This window comes from Ursus americanus, chromosome 24 (genome assembly GCF_024610735.1).
Source record: "Ursus americanus isolate L20-20 chromosome 24, mUrsAme1.1.p, whole genome shotgun sequence".
Classification (NCBI taxonomy): Eukaryota; Metazoa; Chordata; class Mammalia; order Carnivora; family Ursidae; genus Ursus; species Ursus americanus.
This window is the reverse complement of record NC_142150.1, coordinates 30942478-30966923: the sequence shown is the minus strand read 5'-3', so window position 1 is coordinate 30966923 and position 24446 is coordinate 30942478. Positions and strand designations below refer to the sequence as shown.

The window sequence follows — 24446 nt, the reverse complement described above, 5'->3', positions numbered from 1 at the left end:
TAATTTTTAGAGAAAATTAGAAAGCTTAAAATGACCACGATTATCTCAAAAATAAATGATATAAACATGATTGCAAAATAGACCACAAATCAATGTCTTGGTATTTCACAGAACTTACATAAAGACTTCCTAAAATTAATTTTTCCGCTTATTAACTGAGGAAACATTCTGTCCAATTTCAGAACTGATGACAGCTCCATTTCCTTCTGAGATCCTGTATTTTGCACTAGAGAGAAGAGTGAAAAATAAGGGGCAGTGCATGAAGTAAGAGGTAGCAAAGGGGAAGCAGGATTTCTCTCTAATGACCACTTCTCTTTGGACAATGTAGTCAGATCCTATCCAGGTCCACCTGGTGGTGGTATAAGATGCTTCCACAGTGGCTTCCAGAAATCTCTCTTCAGAAAATTTATATGGCTAAGGGGCACCTGAGTGGCACAGCGGTTAAGCATCTGCCTTCGGCTCAGGGCGTGATCCCGGTGTTATGGGATCGAGCCCCACATCAGGCTCCTCTGCTATGAGCCTGCTTCTTCCTCTCCAACTCCCCCTGCTTGTGTTCCCTCTCGCTGGCTGTCTCTATCTTTGTCGAATAAATAAATAAAATCTTTAAAAAAAAATTTATATGGCTCAAATAATCAGACTCATGAAGAAGTGAACTGACCTTCAGTCCAGCTCTTAAACAGTGAATTGATTCCAACCCCCTATTGCCATACTACAGAAAGGCATCCAGGCTCAATAGGCTAAGCAAGGTGGTCTCATTATATGAGACCTAGTTTCTTTCTTTTTTTTTTTTTTAAGATTTATTTATTTATTTGAGAGAGAAAAAGAGAGAGAGAGAGTGCACATGAGTGGGGGAGAGGCAGAGGGAGAGAGTCTTTAAGCAGACTCCCTGCTGAGTGCAGAGCCTGATGCAGGCTCGATCTCACGAACCAGCCAAAACCAAGAGTTGGAAGCTTAACCGACTGAGCCACCCAGGTGCCCCAAGACCTAGTTTCTAATTCTTGTCCTACAGATGACTCCTTGAGGCATTATGCAAGGTATTTAACCCTTCAACTTCATTGTCTTCATTAGATTACGGGGGAGGAGGATACTCCCCAGAACTATCTAGAAGCCTGATTAAGCATAAGTAAACACTGTTTACATAATGTTTAATATACATGGATAAGGAGAATGAAATTACTGCTTTCTCTTCTATTTTTCTAAATTTTTACTCTGTTTTTCCAAAACAAAATGACCTAATAGAAAGCCTCATTAATAGATCTAGTTTGAGGAAAATGTTCAGCTAAGGAGAAGAATCTGAATGATAGAGGGAGAAGGAAAAGTAAAAGAACCTCTATTTTCAATTTCATTTTCTTGAGATTATAAAAGCATGGAGCTGATAGCAATCTTATTAGGTCATCTAGCTCAATCCTTTTTTAAATTAGAAGATCAATATGTTATTGAATTTTAAAACAGTACTTAAATACAGAATTCCTTTATCTTAAAATAGCAAGGATTTACATATCTCTGTGGTCCCTTCTCATCAGTGGATACACAGGTTTGTATTGGGGTCCCACTTTTCCAAAATATTTCATTTCATATGCTTTTTCACATATATATCAAGTCTTCTTGGGAATTATTTAGTGATATAATATTCTGTTCTACTAATCTATTTCAGTTTGCTTCTGGATTATTTCCAATTTTTTCTTAAAGATAATGTGGCTGTAAACATTTTTATACAAACAATTTCTTTTCTTTTTGAGTTACTTCCTTAGGATATATTCCCAGAAGTAAAGCTTTAGGATCAAAAGATATGCTCATTTTTATAGCTCTTGTTATGTATTGCCAAATTGCTTTCCAGAAAGACAGTACCACCTTCAAGATATGGAGACCAATTTCTCACAGACATCTCAGTATGAAGCTTTAACTTTAAACTAACTCAAAAGGGTCTTAATTTGCAAAACTTGAATTACTGGTGATCCCGAATATTTAGTTAGGTTATCTTTCCTCTTATACAGACTTTTAAAACTTAATTGTAAAGGCAACACATGAATGTAATAGAATACAGAAGGGCATAAAGTAAACAGTAAGGCTTTCTTACTTGTAAGCACTCTCTTAATGCAATTTGCCAGAGTATTCACTGTTAACAGATTGTTACACATCCTTCCAGAACTTCTATATGTGATCATACATATATTTGCAAATGTTCATAACATGTTTATAGAAATGTAGTCACACTGTACTCTGTAACTTATTTTTTCACTTAAAACTTTATGTACGTCTTTCCCTGTTAATGAATGTAACTCATTTTTTAATGGCTGTGTAGGAATATCTGTTATAGAATACTTATTATATCTATTAATTCATTAACCATTGCCTTATTGACGGGCATGAAGATTCACTCTAATTTTTTACTTTTAAAAAGGAGAGTGCACATGAACAAACCCTTAAATAATTTCCTTTGGTCACCTGTCCTGAAGGGACTTAGTTACCATAACACAAATTTGTACCATTTATTTCCTTTACATGTCATATATTAACTCTTAGTTATCATATTCATCGTGATTTTCCCTATCTTGTCACTCCTCTTTTATCTTTGCTATTTAGCCCATGAAAACTTAAAAAACAAATTCTATCTACACATCCATCAGCTCCCAAATATCTACTATTGGTTTATGTCATAAAACTATCTCAAGGGTAAGTATACTTGCTTATTTTCTCCTGGATATAAAAGTATTTTAACATTTTAATTCAACTAGAATTCATTGTACCCATAAAGTAGGAGGTGTGAATCTAAATTTATTCCTTCCACAGCCCTTCCAATTATCATCTAATAAATTTTTCATATTATCAGCTATACTTAGTTTGTCACAAATTACATGGATATGTACTTTGGCATCTATTTTTGAGAATATATAAAATCACACAGCATGCAGTCTTTTGTGCCTGGCTTCTTTCATTCAATACTATGTTTGTAAGGCTCATCCACAGAGCTGTGAGTAGTTGTTCATTAATTCTCGTTGCAGCATAATAGCCTTCTGTTGCCTATGCCACGATTTATTTATTAATTTTCTTATTGACAGCACTTTTTAAGTTTCCAGTTTGGGTCTAATACGAATGGTGTCACTATGAGCATTCTGGTGTGACCGTTTAGCAAACATACGTCTGCATTCAGTTGGTTCTGTGCCTGGGAGTAAATGACTGAGTCATAGGGGATGAATATGTTCAGTTTTAGTATAGACTCCCAAACAGTTTTCCAAAATATACCCATTTACACTCCCACACGCATAAGAAAATTTTTCGACCATTTATAATTTGTGGTCCTATATTCATCTTTAAAAAAAATGTTCAGGTCTTAATATCCAATACTATAAAAAGTAATAGTAGTTTGGTGTGTCTGGCTGGGTCAGTCAGTACAGCACGCAACTCTTGACCTCAGGGTTGTGAGTTCAGGCCCCACATTGGCATAGAGTTAACTAACTAACTAACTAACTAACTAACAGTGGTTCTAGGAGGCATCTTTGTTTTGTTCTTGTTTTCAAGAAACAGAAATCTAATTTTTCTCATAGGTTTATTTTATTTATTTTTATTTATTTTTTAAGATTTTATTTATTTATTTATTTATTTATTTATTTATTTATTTGACAGAGAGAGAGAGAGAGAGAGTACAAGCAGGGGGAGGAGAGGGAGAAGCAGGCTGCCGTCTGAGTAGGGAGCGGTCGATCCCAGGACCCTGAGATCATGACCTGAGTCAAAGGCAGATGCTTAACTGACTGAGCCACCCAGGTGCCACTTTTCTCATAGTTTTAAGTAAATAGAGGATAGAAATACTCTACTTTTAGTTGTTTGGGAATTTATCAAGGTTAGAAACTTCAAAAAATTAGATAATTAATTTTGAGTCTTAATATCTATTACTATCCTCTTAAGGGTATATCCAGTTATCACATTTAAAAAATATTTCGGAAATTAGACTAGCATTGCATTTCTGGGGTACACATATGTCACACTATTTGCTAGAAATTTATTAAGGATCTTTCACACTTTTATTTATATCTTAAAATAGTTTATAGTTTCCTCTTTTAGGATTATCTTTGCCAGGTTTGAGGATCAATCAACACGTTATTGCCCCTTTAACTGAACTGGAAAAAATAATATTAGCTAATATTTATGGAGCTATTTCTATGTGCCAGGAACAGTTCTATGAGTTTTTATTCATTTAATCTTCATAACAGTCTTGGGGCACCTGGGTGGCTCAGTCAGTTAAGCAACTGACTCTTGATTTTGGCTCAGGTCATGATCTCAGGGTCATGAGATGGAGCCCCACTCAGGCTCCGCACTGGGTGTGGAGCCTGCTTAAGATTCTTTCTCTCCCTCTTCCTTTACCCTTCCCTCACCTCTCTCTTTCTCCCTCTATTAAAAAACAAAACAAAACAAAAAAAAACCTTTGTAAGTCTTATCACTATTCAATTTGCAAATTAGGAAACTGATAAAAAATAAAAATAAAACAAAACAAAAACAAATTGGGAAATTGAGCATAGAGAGGACAAGTAATTTGTCCAAGTTGACATAGCTACTGAGAAATATCAAATCAGGGGCACCTGGATGGCTCAGTCGGTTAAACATCTGCCTTCGGCTTGGGTCATGATCCTGGGGTCCTAGGATCGAGCCCCATGTCAGGCTCCCTGCCTGGCAGTGAGTCTGCTTCTCCCTCTCCCTCTCCCCCACCCCCCTGCTTGTGCATGTGAGCTTGTGCTCTCTCTCTCAAAAGCAAATAAATAAAAACTTAAAAAAAAAAAAAAAAGAAAAAGAAAAAGAGCCAGATACTTAACCTACTGAGCCACCCAGGCACCCCAATTCTTGGTCACTTTTAACAAGGATCACCTTGCCTCCAGTTTCCAATAACATATTTCTCATTTTCATCTGAGACTTCATCAGAATTGCCTTTTACCGTTCATATTTCTTTCAATATTTCCTATTTACTATCCAACATTCCCTTCATGGCTATGCATTCTCTAGGAAGATGGAGGCTTTCTCTCCAGGTCCCTTTTCTCTCTGGATCCTCACCAGAACTGCCTTTACCAGTTCCTTCACAGCAATATTGGCTTTCCCTAGCATGCCTCTCCAAACTCTTCCAGCCTATACCCACTACCCAGTTCCAAAGCTGCCTCCACATTATTAGGTATTTGTTATAGCAGCACCTGACTCCTTGGTACCAATTCTGTCTTAATCAGCTTGAGCTACTTTAAAAAACATCATAGACTGGGTGGCTTAAACAACATTTATTTCTCACATCTCTGGAGCTAGGAAGTGTAAATTTAAGATACTGGCAGATCTGCTGTCTGCTGAGGACCCTCCTCCTTTCTCCTGGTTTGCAGATGGCCATTTTCTTGTTATATCCTCACAGGGTGAAAAGAGAGATCAACTCTATTATGTCTCTTCTTATAATCCCATGATTAGGACTCCATCCTAAGGACCTAATTTACCTCACAAAGGTCCCACCACCAAATATCATCACATTGGGGATTTGGTTTCAATGTATGAATTTGGGGGCAACACAAACTTTTTTTTTTTTTTTTTTTTGAGAGAGAGAGAGAGAGAACGCACACATACGAGCATGGGGTGAGGAAGAGGGAGAGAGAGAATCTTAGGCAGACTCCACACCCGGCACCTAGCCCAACGTGAGGCTCAATCTCATGACCCTAAGATCATGACCTGAGCTGAAATCAAGAGTCAGCCTTTTAAATGACTGAGCGACCCAGGTGCCCCACAACACAAACATTTAATCAATAGCAGAGCATAAGGAAACTTTTCAGGTGATGGTCTATATCCCAACTGCGGTAGTGATTACATGGCTATATTCACTTATTGAAACTTATTAAATTTTATCCTTAAAACTGGTCATTTTTATTGTATATAATTATATATCAATAAAGGTGACAAAAAGAAAGATCACAGTTTTTTTTCTTGGTTAATAACAAACTTTGTAATTTATGAATTATTTGTTCCTGAAAGTTGAGGCAAAATCACCAGCAAATTTGTTTGCTTATTTCTATTTTTATTATTTAGATCTATTTTTTATTTTCTTTGATTACTTTGTTCCTTTTCTAAGTTCTTTAAGTATTGACTTAAGTATCTTTTTAAATTAATTTAGATATTTATAACAATAATATTTCTTGGAAGTATTGCTTTGGTAAACATCTATAGATTTTAATTGCGCTAGGATTAAGAAACAGGTCATTATTTTTCAAATTTATTATCTGACCCGGTTGTAAAGGAAAGTAATTTTTTAAATATCCTTATGGTTAGGGACACCTGGCTGGCTTAGTTGGTGGAGCATGTAACTCTTGATCTCAGGGTTATGAATTCGAGCCCCTTTTTGGGTATAGAGATTACTTAAAAATAAAATCTATGGGGGTGCCTGGGTGGCACAGCGGTTAAGCGTCTGCCTTTGGCTCAGGGCGTGATCCCGGCATTATGGGATCGAGCCCCACATCAGGCTCCTCCGTTGTGAGCCTGCTTCTTCCTCTCCCACTCCCCCTGCTTGTGTTCCTTCTCTCGTTGGCTGTCTCTCTCTCTCTGTCAAATAAATAAATAAAATCTTTAAAAAAAATTTATAAATCATATATATGATAGGAGTCTAGTATCCAGAATATGTAAAGAATTGTTACAATTCAACAGTAAAATGACAACCCAATTAAAAATAGGCAATTCAGGGGTACCTGGGTAGCTCAGTCAGTTAAGTTTCTGCCTTTGGGAAAAAAAGAAAGTTTCTGCCTTTGGCTCAGGTCATGATCCTGGGGTCCTGGGATCGAGCCCCGCATTGGGCTCCCTGCTCAGTGGGGAGTCTGTTTTTCCCGCTCACTCCCCCTGCTTATTGTCTCTCTCTCTCAAATAAATAAATAATCTTTTTTTTTTTAAAGGCAATTCATATAGATATTTCCCCAAAGAAGATACACCAATGGCCAACAAACACATGAAGAGATGATAAACATTGTCAGTAATCACAGAAATGCAAACCAAAACCTCAGTGAAATACCACCTGTGTGGCTCAGTCAGTTGAGCATCCAACTCTTGGTTTTGGCACAGGTCACACTCTTGGGGTCATGGGATCAAGCCCCACATACGGCTCTGGGCTCAGCTCGGAGTCTGCTTGAGATTCTTTCCCTCTTCCTCTGTCCCTTCTCCCAGTCACATGTGTGCGTTCTCTCCCTCAAATAAATAAATAAAATCTTTAAAAAAAAAAAGGAAATACCACCGCACATCTACTAGAATGACTATAATCAAAAAGTACAAATAATAACAAGTGTTGGAAATGATACAGAGAAAATGGAACCTTCATACATTACTGGTGGGTAAAAATGGACCAGATGCTTTGGAAAATAGTTTGGCAGTTCTTCAAAAAGTTAAACATAGAGTTACCATAGAAACCCAGCAATTCAGTCCTAGGTGTATATAAAAAAGGTTTTCAAACAAATACTTCTACACAGCTGTTCATAGTGGTATTATTCACAATATCCAAAAAGTAGAAATAATCCAAATGTCCATCAACTGATGAATGAATAAACAAAATGGGGTATATCCATGCTATCAAATATTATTCAGCCATGAATACAGGGAATGGGAAAATGGGGAAATGAAGAGTGACTGGTAATTGGTATGGAGTTTCTTTTTGTGGGATAATGAAAATGTTCTGCAATTAGACTGTGGTGGTGGTTGCACAATCTTGTGAATAGGCTAAAAAACACTGAATTGTATACTTTAAAAGGTGAATTTTATGATATGTCAATTATATCTCAATAAAAGAAGACACAGACTCATTAAAACAAAGAGTTGAAGACAGCAGTAGATAAGAAATATTAAGAAAGCTTTAGAAGATGAAAATCAGGGAAACAAGAGACTAAAAGAAGCAAAAAATTAACTGGCTATATTAAGGAAAGGTGACAAGAAGCAAGCCTACCCATAATACCAGAAAAGTTTAGGAACTATAGGTACAAGTACCTGTGAAGGCATGCATGTAAATACAGGTAAACACAGAAGGTTAGTGTGATGGATTGAATGTTTATATCCCCCAAATACATGTGTTGAAATTCTAATCCACAGTTGTGACTGTAGTTAGAGTAAGGAAGTAATTAAGGGAAAAAGAGATCGGAAAGGTGGAACCCTGATCCAACAGGATTAGTGTCCTTTGAAGAAGAGACACTAGAAAGCTCCCCTCTACACACATGTATACACTGTAGCACATAGCAAGACGTACATAGCAAAAAGAGTCATCACCTGAAATCAAATCCTGCTGGACCTTGATCTTAGATTTTGCAGCCTGCAGGACTGTGAGAAAATAAATGTCTGTTGTTTAAGTTATGTGGCCTGTGATCTTTTGTGGTGGCAGCCCGAGCTAACTAATATAGTTGCGTGATAATTATACATAAGAAGCAGTTATATTTCTACATCCTATCCCTAACTTTGTGTATCAAAGTTACTGCCTTTCCTCCACCAGATATAAAATTAAAGGTTTATTCTCTATTAAGAAGCTGAATCATTAGGACTTTGAACATAGAAACACCAAGAACAGTTGAAGGCAGAGGGGCACTACTAAAAACAGCATGATTACATTAAGGGCTACATACTGATCTATAAGACCCTCCCCTGCTTAGCACCTGAATAGAAATCCAAAAAGCTCCAAAATCTCAAGGAAAGCTTCTTACATAAAAAACACATTAAAAAAAAAAAAAAACACCAAACTAACAAATAAGGGGTGCCTGGGTGGCACAGTTGGGTTAGGCATCCAACTCTTGGTTTTGCCTCAGATGGTAACCTCAGGATCATGGGATTGAGCCCCACCATCAGGCTCTGTGCTTGGTTTGTGATTCTCTCTCCCTTTCCCTCTGCTCCTCCTGCTCGTGCTCTCTCTCTAAAATAAATAAATACATCTTAAAAAAGTAATAACAAATAAAAAAAGAAACTCAGGAGAAAAAAATGCAGGAGACACAGACACAACCAAAACAAACAAAAATACCACAATAGATAGGCAAGACAAAATCTTGTATTCATGAATTCAGAAAACAAAAAATAAGTAATTTAAAATATGATAGTAGATATTTTTAGAATTCAACACGATTAGAAAGGTCAAAAATATTCACAACCAAAAAAAAAAAAAAAAAAGGGAAAAGAAGAAAGGTAGGAAAATTAGAGCATGAATCCATAATGTCCAATGTCTGAGTAACAACAGTTCCAGAGACAGACATGAGAAAATATCAAACACATAATTCAATAAAACTTCTCAGAACTGAAACATGAATTTCCACACTGAAAGGGTCTCAAGACAATGAATGACAAAAGATCTGCAGCAATAGACATCTTTATGAAATATCACAAATCAAAATAGCATTAAATTTCTCAACAATCATATAAAAGCTTAAAAGGGAGAAATGCTTTAAAAATTCTAAGGAAAAATTATCTCCAACATAGAATTGTATACCCACACAAACCATCCATCAAATGTAAGGGTAGTATAAAAACAGTTTCATAGACACAGATCCCCCAAATTTTATTTTGCATGCACACTTTCCAGAAAGCTACTGGAGGATGCCACCTAACAAAAAGAAGGGGCGTATAAGGAAAAAGGAAAACACAGGCTTCAGGAAATACGGAATATAACTTGAGAGAGACAAGTAATATACATGATAAGGACAGAGGATTTAGAGAGCAACCACGCCAGATTGGAGTAGGACTACTTAGGTGAAGGAGTGCTCCAGGAGAGTTCTCTTGAAGAAAATAAACTGAAACTTAGAGAACACCTGATGTGTCTGCATAAACTGAGAGAAGACTGACCTTTTGGTTGCAGTTTAGGGATAAATTCGAGACAAATTTATAGAAAACCAACCAAACAAAAAACAAGGCAATTATCAACTCCAAGAAAAAGAAAAAAAATACTATGGAAAAAGGGGAAATGTAATCATAGTATATATATATACTACATGACACACACGCACACATATATACGTCATTTCCATAGTCATTATAAACACTGAATATTGACTTGACCAAAAATCGTAATTTTATTAGAAGGCTAGGAGAAAGGGGAGTTTTAGGGGATATAAAAGCACTGACTCCATCACAGAAAGTCAATAGGTCATTTCTAAAACTGAAAAAATCAAGAAGAGCAGCCTAGACATGCTATTTAAAAATATACAGGGGGAGAAAAAAGAGAGATGGTGAAAAAAACTGAAAATAGTCTCTTCTGAGGAGTGGGGCTTAGAGGTGAGAAGTTTTGGGGGTATGGTACTGCTCTGTTTTGTTAAAACTCTTTAGATCTATTTTACCAATAATATTCTGTAGCTAATAAAAAAAACATTAAATTAAAAAAAATATATGTGCTCCTTGGATCTGCCCTCTCCTTGCCCATTATTTGTAACATATTGTTTTCCTAACATTTTTTTCCTAAAATAGTTTTTCATTTGTTTCATCTAGTTACTACTTTGTAATGCTTTTATATTTTTTCTTTCACCAATTTACATAGCCAACTTTGCTCTTGTTAATGTTCTTTGTTGCTTATTTTTTCCCCAATAGATTAATTTATGTGTCCTTACTTCAAATGTTTTAATGCTGCCAGATTTCTTGTATTTGTGCCTTTCTTCTTTCCCACAGCAACAAATACAAACTTTCTTTGCTGTCCTAAGTCTTTTACTTCTGTTTCTCTAAGAACAAAACCCTGAAAACCTGACTTCAAAGACAAAGAAGAGGTGGTCAGGTAAAGAATATCAACTTTCAGCTCTATTTCTTTTTTTTACTTTTATTTTATTTATTTACCCAAGGCAGGGGACGATCATGAGCAGGGGGGAGGGGCAGAGGGAGAAGCAGACTCCCCACTGATCAGGGAGCCCTTTGTGGGACTTGATCCCAGGACTCTGGGATCGCAACCCAAGCCAAAGGCAGACACTCAACCAACTGAGCCACCTGGGCACCCTCAGCTCTATTTCTAAGCTTAATTCTTCACCTTCCTTACTTTCCAACTCTGTTGGTCAAATACTCTCATTCTTTGTAGAGTCAGGGTTTTTTTCCTTTCTCTTTTTATTGAGATATAAGTGACATATAACATATTAGTTTCAGGTGTACAGCATAATGATCTGATATTTGTATGTATTATGAAATGATCACCACAATAATCTAGTTAACATACATCACCACACATAATTACAAATATTTTTCTTGTGATGACAACTTTTCAGCTCTCTCAGAAACTTTTAAATATACGATACAGTATTATTAACTATACTCACCATGTTGTACATTACATCCCCAAGACTTACTTATTGTGTAACTGGAAGTATGTACCTTTTTCCCACCTTCACCATTTTACTCACCCTCTCCCCCCTCAGTTAAAAATAAATTGAATCCAGTTTATTTTTAGATTCCACATATTAGTGAGATCATATGGTATTTGTCTTTCTCTATCTGCCTTATTTTAGCGTAATGTCCTCAAGGTCCATCCATGTTGTTGCAAATGACAGAATTTTCTTCTTTTTTTTTTTGCTGAATAATCCTTGGGGGATCATTTTAAGAAGATCTTAATGGTCTCAAGACCATTCCCACCTCGACTGGGAATTTCTGCTGAGAAAAATGTTACCTATAAATGGCTTTCAAGTATAATAAAACGTTTGTCTATACTAATTATAATAATGACATTGTATTATGTTTTATAAATATATAACTAAATATTTATCCATACTTGAAGATCAATAAATTTTTTTAGGACTCAAATATTTTCAAAGATCTCAAAACAGGGGCATCTGGGTGGCTCCATCATTAAGCGTCTGCCTTCGGCTCAGGGCGTGATCCCGGGGTCCGGGGATCGAGTCCCACATGGGGCTCCCTGCTCCACTGGGAGCCTGCTTCTTCCTCTCCCACTCCCCCTGCTTGTGTTCCCTCTCTCACTGGCTGTCTCTCTCTCTATATATAATATAGATTATAATAATAATAAATAAATAATAAATAAATAAATAAAAATAAAATAAATAAATAAAATCTTTTTAAAATAAAATAAATAAATTAAATAAATAAATAAATAAATAAAATCTTTTTAAAAAAAATATCTCAAAACAGTTTATAGATTAGGTACAATACCAATAATGCCTAACGGATAAATGTGGCCCTGGTTCCCACCTCCAAAATAACCTTGCATCTCTGCCCTTGATCCCAGAATTCCTTTCCACCTCTTCCGAAAACATATTCAGTTAATCATCCTTTCCTTCTGGACCTTCCCTCTCTCCTTCTACAATGGCTACCTTTCCTTCAGCCTATACACATATTCAAGTCTCTCTCATCTAAAAAATTAAAAACAACAAACTCTACTCTTGCTATCACCCCCTCTCTGTTTCCTTCCCCAATCAACCAAACTTTGGGGAAAAAAAAATGCTGAGCCTACCTATTGTCCCAACTCCTTCACCCTTCCCATATACTCCTCCGTCCAGGAAAATCTGGCATCCTGCCACACTACTCTAATGAAACTTCTCACCTAAAGCCACTAACAACCTCCTTTGCAGCTCTTATCTTGTTTGACCTCTCTGAGGCAACTGATACCGCTGAACACTCCCTCCATATTGAAACTCACTCCACCTCCAGTTTCTGTGGCACCACCTTTTCCTTGTTCTCCTAAATCTTTTACCAATCACTCCAGTCTGGGAAGATCAATATCTTTATTTATTGTAAAATGAGCTCTCTGGAGACAAGATTTAGGTTCCTACAATGGGTCTCTAAGTCCCAATCAAAAAAAAAAAACCAAAAAAACAAAACCTGGCAGCAAAGTAACCACTAACACCCAGCAACCAACACAATTATAAAGAACTAAAACCCTGACGTTGTATGAGTTCACTAATGTGCAGAAAGGGACTATTCTGATTAGTTGGAAATGTTTACAAAGGAAAGAGAGGTGATACAAGAGAAATGACATGAGACATAGAATTAAGAAAAAAAAAAAGAATGAGTAGAGAACAGGGATGGTGATGCACTTTGATTCTGAAAGGTGGAGATAGGGGAGAAAAAGTTAACCCTCCAGTACATCCATGCTTCACCTATGAATAAGCGTAATTAGTTACCAACAATACACCTCACTTTCAGTGGGAGAGACATCTCCACTGTAGATACCAGGTAGGTCAGATTATTGTTTGCATCCCCCCAAATCTGTGCTCCTATTCTTCTTGCACATGATTGTCTGGCTGAACTTCAATTCCCAGGCTTCTTTGCAATTAGCAGGGGCCTTATATTAATTTCTCATCTATGAAATGTGAGCATAAGGTGTTTGTAACTTCTGCCTTACATGTTTAAGAGGTGTTTATCCTGGAGTGCTTCCCTCCCCTTAGCTTTTTCTATTGGCTGCAAATGGCTACAACTGAGGCATCCTAGGAAATCTTGTGTCTCAAATCTTACAAAAATACCAACAACAGAAGAAGAGATGTCAGTGATAACTTTGTCATTAAAAAGTATAATCCTTGGGGTGCTTGGATGGCACAGTTGCTTAAGCATCTGATTCTTGGTTTTGGCTCAGGTCTGATCTCAGGGTCGTGGGATCAAGCCCCGCATCAGGATCCGCACTCAGCACAGAGTCTGCTTTCTCTCTCCCTCTCCCTCTGACCTTCTGCCCCTTGGCCCACTCCACTTTCCCTCTCCCTCTCTCTCGCAAATAAATAAATGTTTAAGAATATATATAAATTATTTTTTGGTGTCCCTTTTCTAAACATAACAATCAAAGCTGTTTTTATTACTCAGCTGAGTTTAAGAACTTTCCACTTGGGGAACCTGATGTCAGGTCTTTCAACAATAATTATTTTCTCTTAACTACTAGGAAATATGATAAGAAAAAGTTCACAAGGTGAGACAAATCAACTACTTCTTTTCCTTGTAAGTGTATTTCTCCTTTAGAAATATGAAATCGAAACCAAATATTTGCTGGAAAGGCAAAGGTCAAAACAGTCCCTATGCCCAGACATGGCAACGAAGATTAGCAAGACTCCATAGAGTATTCATAGGCATAACCTTGATGAGAAAAAAGGCAGGACCATTCTCCCTGAAGACCTAGCCTATTTTCTTCTACTTATAGATCTACAATTCTGTACCATGCCAATCCTTGAAGACAAGCCAGAAGGCCAACTGCACATGTAAGAATTTGTAAGTTAAGCATGTATCTAAATATCAGGTTTGGTGGACTACAGACTATCAAAAAAGACCATTTTAGGTCTTATTAAATAGTTAAGATACTTGTTATATATTAATTAATTCATCCTCTCAGCCCCCTGTGAGGTAGGTTTTATCAGCTCCCTTTGTTGGGGAAATTTGATCAAGGAGAATAATAACAGCATCTTCTATTTACAAAATACCTTCCTTATAAAGAGCTCCACGTGTTTATCTTCTCAATCTTCTAACATTCCTGTGAGGTAGGTGGTAATACTACCTTTTCCTTTCTTATAGGTAAGATGCTATGGCTCAAGGAGCTTGATGACCAACTCATGTGGTAGCCTGTATTTTATCCACTAACTAGAACATACTGCTTGGGGCTGACACTAGACCATGGATTCAAGTTTGAACTACACATAATTCAAAAGTGTCAAGCTTCTAGTTTTCTCTATAGCCATCCTTCAACACATCACATTCCAAAAAGGATTGGGGTCATGCTTGTTGTTTAAGCTCATGTGTGCACTGTTTGTAAAGCTTATTATCATTTCTCTAAATTGAACTATTTAAGGTTTGTCTAAATGCCCGAAAGCTAAATTATTTTTTGTTGACTGTCTGTGCACTAGCATTGTAAATGATGTCATCAGGAATGTACAAAACTCTTAGACAAAGCTGCAGGGCCAATAAAAGCAACCCACTTTGGGAAAAATGCATTTCTTCTTCTTCCTTTTTTTTTTTTTTTTTTGAAGTAGGCATCACACAAAAAGATGACTCATTAAGCCCAAAAGAGTTGACTCCACCATGTGAGGGCTTCTTATGCAGCCCTCTACAAAGAGACCTGAGTGGCAGCATGAGGCCTCCTCTTCTCTGCATTTTCCTCCAGGCAGAATGTGCATTTGTGTGGCTACATACACAATTATAATCTCCCCTGAAAGGCAATTCCTTCCATATGACAGGCTGAACAGTGGCGTGAGTGCTAGCCTCATGTTGCCTGTGCAGTTAACATGCTGAAATTCCAGACACATTTAATCTCTCCTTTCTGAGAAACTAAGATGGAACAGAAGAAGTGAAGCTGGAAAAAACTGCACACAGAGAGAAAGGAGGCCAGCCCAAGCGCCCAAACTCACTTTCTCATGGGCTGAGCTGCTTTGTGTGTTGTCTACTTACGTGTCAATTTGCAGGACTTTGGGGCATGAGAACCATGGAGCCGAGTGGTTCTGGCAGCCTCTCCATCTGACAAGCAAAGCCAAAGACATGTGGCCTTTGGTACATTTCACGTTCAAAAGTGTTATTGTTTCAAACATGCCTATTTAAAAATATGGTATTTTCCTATTTAGCACGCGTTGTATGTTAAGTTGGCCACAGGAAGAGTTCTGCCACGTGATTAAAAAAAAAAGAAAGAAAGAAAGAAAGAAAGAAAAGGCAATACCCTAATGCAGACCTGTCCCTGCCAGATACCTCTGTTTACTGGGGGCCAGCGCGGCTATCCCAGGTGAGAGAAGTCTGAATTTAACAAACACCTGATATGAAGGCCTGGGCACAAACAGATTTCTGAGATTACAGAAACTGAAGCTTGTGTTTTATCACAATTACCTGTAATCTCAGGGCCAGATAATAGTATTAACAAGACCTTGAGCTACACAATAGGACAGCTGGAAAAAGGCTCTTACTCTCCAAAGAATAGCGCTTTTAAAAAGCTAATTCAATGAAGAAAAAGAAAGGGCTCTGAAAGTGCCTTCTCAAACAATATTTACTTTTACCAGGTTCCTGCTAATCAAACAAAACTTAGTCAAAAGCTTTTATGAAAAATACATTTGATGATTTCAGCAGTAATTGCTTTGTTCAAAGAAAGGTGCTTAAGAGAAAACATAGCTAATGGGATCAGTAATTTGGTAAGTTCAGATGTGTTTGGGAAAATCCCTCCTCTCTTTGATAAATCATTAAAATTCTGCTCAGATAAATGTGTTTTGACTTGAAATTCCAATCATAGAATGAGCTATTTCCTAAGGCCCCTGGGGAAGTGGTGCAAGGGCAATCCCAACGCAGAGAACCCAGAGATTAGTTTGCAAGGGTAATTCCAGTCTTAATCAAAGCATATTACTCTGTCCAACTATAGGATGGGATCTCCTGGAGATGCCCAGAAAGTGTAGAAAATGTCCTTCCTTCTTAAAATACCTTTTATAAAAAAAAATGGGTTAAATCTTACTGTTATGTAGCCAAAAAAGCAGAAACTATGGCATCAAGCAGGAAACTATCCTTAGGTATAATTAGAGTTTAAAACCAGAGGAATCCAGGGCAGATTTTAATCAGTCATCCTTTTTTTTCCATCCGTGGAAGGAGAAAAAAAAAAAAAAAGTCTAGCGTCTCTCCATAATAAGAATTCAGTAGCTATTTGTTGAACTGGATTTTTCTCTCCCTTTTTCAGAAAAAAAATTATTCTGCTACTTAAAGTAGACCATTCATTTAACAATCGAGCACTTAATTTGAGTCAAGCAGTGTGCTAGATTTTGGGAATACTGACAGAATAGGCCTGCCTTCATTGCTTACATTCTCGTAAGAAACAGACAATAAGCAAGTATACAAATAGATAAATAAGATAACTGTGATAAGTGCTAGCTAAGAAGGATATGAACAGGATGATGAACTAGAGATAAGTTAATGGATCATCTGTCTCTTTCGATCTACTACTATTACTTTTTAAAACTTTACGGACTCAGCCTCCTAATATTACTCATTTAGCAGACATGGTATTTGTGTGAGTAAAACTGATGCTCAACTTTTGGACAGCAGTTGGAGGAAAGATTTTAATATTACTTAAATACGTAAATGATGAGGTCAAAAATTTACAGAACAATTTTAAAACCCTAGAATAACACAGAAATCACCTACAAGTCAGTTACCTTGGAGAAATGGGGGTAGGTGAGGGTCCAGAACAACATGCCTTAGAATTCACTTGCTCTTTTTTCCCCAGTGAAAATATCACTTGCTCTCTCTTTTTTTCCCCGATAAAAATATATTTATTATATTTATTAAATAGCCTTCAGAATCCTTGGAAAGGCAGAAGAGACAGAGCCTAGGCCGAACTTCCAGGAACAACTCCTAGAGGCACATTCCAGAACTGGGCCGCCTAGGGAACTGCTGCCCTGCCTGTGACCGAGAAGCTGCCAACCAGACTGGGAAAGCACAAAGACATCAGCGTGCATCGGGTTCACCCACTCTATAGCAACACTGGCTACACGGTCACTTTGTGTTGTTGTCATTTGTGAATATATCCCATCTCCTATGTGTGGCATTAAGTTTCCCAGGAGGGACACTTTAGATTCATGTCTTGCTATATAAAGAGACGGTATTCAGGAAAGAAGGAACAATTAGGAAGAAAAGAAAAGAAGGAGAATCGGGGGAAGAAGTAATGATCTTGTAAACATGCTCGTTACTATTTTAAAGTGACCAGCTTTATATATTATAAACCTAGTTTCCAAACATTCAGGAAGTCAGTGTAACATCTATAATGTTTTATTTCATATCTTTTCTGCAACAACCCGAGCACTTTAAAGTCCTAAGAGTACTTAAGGTAAACAGCAATGTTTCTTAGCATACAGTTGCGTTTGGAAGGTTCACTAATTATATTCAAACAAAAATAAGTTTTCTCATCAGGATTCAACCAAAAGCAACTAAATAAATAAGTAAATAAACAATTTAAAAAGTGTCTGGCAGTAAGACAAGTAAATATCATGTGCTTTGATATCAGCAAATATAAAAAATAGGATTAGTAACACTTAAGAGTCTTCTACGTAGAAAGAGTCCTATGTCAGAACTTCTGCCAAGGCTTGAAGAAATTATATTAACCTCAAGGCTGCAAGGGACTGTATCAGTGATTGTTGAATGTTGTCTTAGTCCAGATACTCTGAGAAGCAGACACCAAGACAGGACCAGACATGCAAGAGATATACTGGAGGAAAAACCCACAGGGCAACCGTTGGGGTGGGGGGAGCTGTGGGAGGCTGGGATTGCTGACAGACCACAATGCAGGGTTGACCCTTTAAAGAGAGAGAAAGAGGGAAAGAGAGAGAGAGAGAGAGAATTTAGACAGCAATGCAATGGGAGTCCTCAAGCCAAACTCACCATCAAAAGAATCAGTCACGTATCTCCATAGAAGTGGGTCTGTCCTACCCAGCCATTGGCTGGAAGCAAACCGTGGGAAGCGTGACCTCATTGTGAACAAGGTGTTGGATTCAGAGCTGGAGTTGTACGTTAAGTATCCTCCCCTTCCCTCCCCATAGCAGGACAACTGAGAGAAACATTTTTATGGCTGTCACAGATGCATTATACACTTTTTAAAAAAAGTTCTCCCACTCCCTCTGTGCTCTCTCTCTCACAAATCAATAAATATAATCTTAAAAAAAAAAAAAAAGAGGGGGGAGCCTGGGTTGCTCAGTCATTAAGCATTTGCCTTCAGCTCAGGTCACGATCACATCAGGGTCCTGGGATGGAGCTCTGGCGTTGGGCTCTCTGCTCAGCAGGGAGTCTGCTTCTCCCTCTCCCTCTCCCTCTGTGTTCTCTCTCTCTCTCTCAAAAAAATAAAATCTTAAAAAATAAAACAAAAATTAAAAAATTAAAAAGTACAGTTATAATAGTTAATATTTATTGAGCACCTACCCCAGGTGCTCTAAAAGATATCTGTACAAAGTACAAAGATAACTTATCTTTTTTTTTAATGATTTTTTTTTTAAGATTTTATTTATTTATTTGACAGAGAGAGAGACAGCCAGTGAGAGAGGGAACACAAGCAGGGGGAGTGGGAGAGGAAGAAGCAGGCTCCCAGTGGAGGAGCCTGATGTGGAGCTCAATCCCAGGACTCTGGGATCACGCCCTGAGCCGAAGGCAGAAGCTTAACGACTGAGCCACCCAGGTGCCCCAAAGATAACTTATCTTTGTACAAAGTACAAAGATAACTCATCTTTATATTCTCCTTTCACAATGTAGACACACTGTAGCAGTCATGCATTGCTCTAAATGTTTATATGTATGAATAAGTACTATTATTATCCACATTTTGCCCATAAGGAAACTAAAGCACAGAGAGGTTAAGTAACTTCTTCAAAATCACACAGCTACCCAAAGTACATAGATTAGTATCAATAAAACTTCCGAATGGTTTATTTTTAGAAGTTATGTTCCTCATTGCCTGCCTCTGTGAGATGAGTCCAATGGCAAGAGGGAACTGGAATTTTACTATTCCCTGATCCATCCTGATTCCTAGAATGCCCCCTCCTGGCAGAAATGTTAAATTAAACCTTAGGAGTCACCTGAACTTATTACAGGATCCATGCATAGGTCTATGCACTAGTTGGAGCCTCAATTTTGGAGTTGCTCAAGGTATTTATAGCATGGAGTTTTACAATATGGACTCTGTGGAGTCAGACTGCTGGATTAGAATTCTGCCTCCTTGACTTACTAACCATTTTTAAATATCTTTATGCTGCAGTTTCCTCATCTGTCAAATGGAGATAACAATTAAAATTATTGGGGCACCTGGGTGGCTTAGTAGGTTAAGCATCTGACTCTTGGTTTCAGCTCTGGTCGTGATCTCTGGGTCGTGGGACTGAGCCCCGCGTTGGGCTCCATGCTCAGTGTAGAGTCCACTCGTCCCTCTTCCTCTGCTCCTCCCTCTGCTTACACGTGCTCTCTCTCTCTCAAATAATAAAATATTTTTTTAATAAATAAAATATTTTAAGAATTTTATCTTCATGTGCATTAATATATGTAAAGCACTTAAAACGTTACCTGGTACATAGTAAGAGCTTAATTATTATTATCTTTTTTTAGTACCTAATTCTTAATTGTTGCTGTTAGCTGCTCACATTTGGGGTACCTGGTACCCTTAAACGAGATTATTCACATTCGATTTTAACATCTCTGTTTGTATTAAGTGTTTCGTTGTGAAAGCCAGGCTTACAATGTTGAGTAAAATACAATTCCTGTTCTCAGGAAACTTATTTGCAACTAATGAACTGTTTAAGAGCTTCATTTCTAACAGGGAAGCAAGGATCACTGTTCTTTGCAGGCAAATAAGCATTTTGGTTTGTCTATTTGTCTTTTTGGTGGAGAGGGCAAAACAGGCTATGGAATCGACAAACCTGGGTTTGAATCCTGGCTTTGCTATGCATCATCACCTATGTGACTTTGTACAAATTAATTAGCCTTTCTAAGCTTTAGTTTCCTTATTTGTAAAATGAGATTATATTAATAACTACCAAATGAGACTAACGATACCTACTTTGTGTGGTGGTTGTGAAGAATAAATCAGATAAGGCACAGAGCTAAGTATATATGAAGTGCTTAAAAACTATAGCTTTACAAGACTATCCAACTTACTGTGATTCCTCTAAAAGTATAGCGTCCAAAGGAGAATGATCACCTCTGATTTCCTAGAGTTATCTATTATGCCAACCTAACACCAAACTTAGTGAGAATAAGCAGTTTCCATGGAAACAGAAGAGGTAACTTGGAGCGTGAGTGAAAGCATGCACCTCGCCAAATTAGGTGGAGTAAAAAATAAACCTCACACCCTCATGCTTATACTCAGGTCAGCACGTAGGTGGTGTGTTTTGCAAACCTGGGACCAGAACAGGCTGCCCTTCGGCTCTAGAGAGCTCTCCACACCCAACCAGATACACAAACACACCTCAGCCTCTGGCAGAAGCTTCCAATAAGTAGATTTCATAAGGCTGGAAATCTTTCAAGGGTTCTATACTTATTTCATCTCCTTACCAGACTCTCCTCTCTCTATTCAGCCCTCGGCATTGACACACTTTCTAGCATTACATTCTGATGACTGCAGGCATGAACATCATTGAGCTGATTCTGTAATGATGATCAGAAGATTCTAAGCCATTCCAGAGCATGATTACAGGTTTCTAATCCACTAAGTCAGCAAGGGAATGGGTCAGTTTACCCAACTGATGAAAGATTATTTTCTTCACTAATAGTCAAAAAGGCAAATATAAGGCTTGGCTAGCAGACAAAAAGGGAAATGTATAGATATTCATTGAATAGATATTCCTGTAATTTCCACCATAATACTAAAAAGAGGTCTTCTGACACACGTACCAAGGGGTACTCAGCTTTGGCTTTTCTGTTTCACTGAATGTGTAGAGCCTTCCTGTCTCTGCAATTTTCTTTTCTCTAGATGTATTTTCTTCTCTAGACGTATACATGTAAGTGACTTTATAAAAGAAAAAAAAAAAGAAAAGAAAAGACAAACCCTCTACAGGTATTTAAATTTTTAAAACCAGGAAATATTATATTAAATTAATCTATAAAGAGTGGTTTTCAATGGTCATTAAATTGAGGGTGAATACTTCAGAACAGCATCCTGTAAAAGAGACCAAACTGTAATGGTTGTTCTCAGCTAAAGACAAATGCATTTCGGCAGGGTTGTATGGTTTGATGAACTGTGAGGAAGCCAGTGAGTAGTATGACCCTGCTTTAGGGCAGTATGACTGTCCAGATGCTGAATGGGAAAAGGAGTTAAGAGACTCAAATATGCAACAGAGCCTGAAGAAGCACTTGCCCAAGGTTCAGACGTTAGGTGGACATTGAAGTTTTTGAATCAACTTGAGACTCTGATTTTGTTTGTAGATTCATTATCAGCATTACCACTGAATTAGTCTTCCTGAAAAAGCCACTAGGGAGAGACCACCAACTTCTATTCACCAAAGCAGTAGTATATTAAATATGCCAAGACTCTAAGGTATATTATTTAAACAACAAACACCCAAGGGACTGAACAATGGACTAGACTTTTCAAATATTTTATAGATTCATTGAGTATGGGGTGAATAAAATACACAAAATCTTCTGCAAACGTCTAGGCATTGCTAAACGTTGCTATTATTATTCACTCGATATAAAATTATCTGTGATATAACCATGCCCTTTTGACTAATTAATGGATGTGGCCAATTAATCTCTCTCTATATATATATGGACATATATGCACATATACACACATATATATATATGTGTGTGTGTGTATATGTCTATATATATATATATCCATATATATATATATCCATATATATATATATCCATATATATATCCATATATATATATATATCCATATATATATCCATATATATATATATATATATATATATACACCTCTTTCTATATATATGTATACTTTTAGAAAACTGAAAAGCCCTTAAGCTTGGTAAAAAAGATGCTCAATTGCACAAAAGAAATGTACATTAAATCTACCCTGGGACTAACTGCCACTTACCAAGTTGAAATCATTCAAAAATGTGATATATTTTGTTGGAAAGACTATGGGGAAGCAGGCAGTCTCACACTGCTGGTGGCAGTGTAAAATGGTACAACCTCTACAGAGGGTATTTGGTAATATCCAGCAATATTTAAAATGCATATTCCCTTGACCTACCAATTCTACTTTGTGAAATTTGTCTTTGCAGATATACTAGTAAAGGAACAAAATTGCAGGTTATTCAGTGGGGTATTTTTAGTGAAAGCAAAAGGCTAAAAATTACTTGTCTACCAATAGAGAATTGGTTAAATTATTTAAATACTATGTAGCTAAAAAAATTTTTTTTAAAGAAGGAAGCTTTCTAAGACTGTCGTCTCACTCTAAGATCCATCAAATGAGAAAAGCGTGCACTATATTTTCCCTTATGTACATAATAAACTAATCTGGAAGGATACACAGGAAACCAGTAATAGTGGTTACTACTGTGGCACTAAGGGTGGAGGAAAACTGGCAGATGGGGGGTTGGGAGGAGACTTCACTATAAACTTCTTTATATTTTTAATCCAATTTCCATAGTACCAATTAAAAATTTTAAACTAGAATTATTTTTCATTAAAAAATTTTTATAGTACGTCTCTACTGTTGAATATTATTCAGTGATAAAAAGAAATGAGCTATCGAGCCAGGAAAAGACATGGAGGGCCTTAAATGCATACTGCTAAGTAGAGAAGCCAGTCTGAAAAGGTTACATACTGTATGACTCCAACTGTATGACAGTCTGTAAAAGTAAAACTTCAGAGACTGTAAAAAAGATCAGTGGATGCCAAGGGTTGGGGGGCAGGAGGAAGGATGAATGGGTAGAGCACAGAGGATTTTTAGGACAGTGAAACAACTCTGCATGATACTATAATGGCAGATACATGACATGCAGTAGTCGAAACCCATAGAACTGTACAACACAAAGAGTGACCCCTAATGTAAAGCATGGCCTTCGTTAAGAATGTACCAATATTGATTCATCAATTGTAACAAATGTACTACATTAATGGCAGATGTTAATCATAGGGGAAACTGAATGGGGGGGGGAGTAGATGGGAATGGCTCTATGACATCTGCTCAATTTTATGTAGACTTAAAATTGCTCTAGAAAATTAAAGCCTATGATTTTTTAAATATATGTGCATATATGTAGGCACACACACACACACACACACATCCTCTTTTCACCCAGCAAAGGCCCTACATCTTGAAGGTGCTCAATAAAGTACTACATCTACTGCCTCAGTGGTCAAGAGCTCAATCTCTGGAGTGGGCAGATTAGCTTTGATTCTAGCTCTACCATTTTCTAGCTGTGTGGCCTTATTTATCCAAGTCACCTCTTCAGCCTCAGTTTCTCCGTCTGCAAAATGGAAGAAAAACACAGTATTTCTTCCCAGGGCTGTTGCGAAGATCAATTTTTTTAATGCACGTAAAATACTTAGCATTGTGCCTAATGTAAAAGAAATGCTCAAAAATGTTAGCGGCCGCTATAACGGTAAAGTGATTGTTCACAGAATGACTGTTTTGGCACTGCAGGTCCCAAGGTTACTCCACCACCAGCATGATCTATAATATTCCCAACGGGCCCCCAAATTCTCAACTCCAATCTATCCCACTTTGAACACAATCCACATTGCCTGGGCCCGTACACTTCAGACGTCCTTTGACCCCCCAATGCTGTTTTCCCCCTGGCTCGGCCTTGCACGTCCAGGCCCCGGAACGCCCCCTCCCCCGCCCCCGCCTCTCCCTATTCCACCCCGACCCCGTTCCCGCTCAGCCCCCTCCCCGCCTCCTCCTCAGCCCCGGGCCTAATTGTCTGCACTTTTTTCCTTCTGCGAAGCTGAAGGAACTCCTACCCAGATACTCGTAGTCCGGTAGGGCTAGGCGCTCCGGACTCAGCATCCTTGGACCAGGGTAGCTTCCAAGCTCTAGCTCTCGGGCTTCCGGAACCCAGGTCGCCGGCTCTCTTCCGTTGCCATGGCAACCACGCGGCGGGAGGAG

At 37.7% G+C, this 24446-nt stretch overlaps 1 protein-coding gene across 1 annotated transcript in view; it reads right to left on the bottom strand.

Moving 5' to 3' along the window:
* CSTPP1 (centriolar satellite-associated tubulin polyglutamylase complex regulator 1) overlaps positions 1-24446 on the bottom strand; it is a 180908-nt gene extending 156462 nt beyond the window's left edge. The window contains exon 1 of the mRNA XM_045786554.2: positions 24302-24446. Coding sequence (XP_045642510.2) covers positions 24302-24347 — 46 coding nt within the window. The 5' untranslated portion in view covers positions 24348-24446. The remainder of the gene's footprint in view (positions 1-24301) is intronic.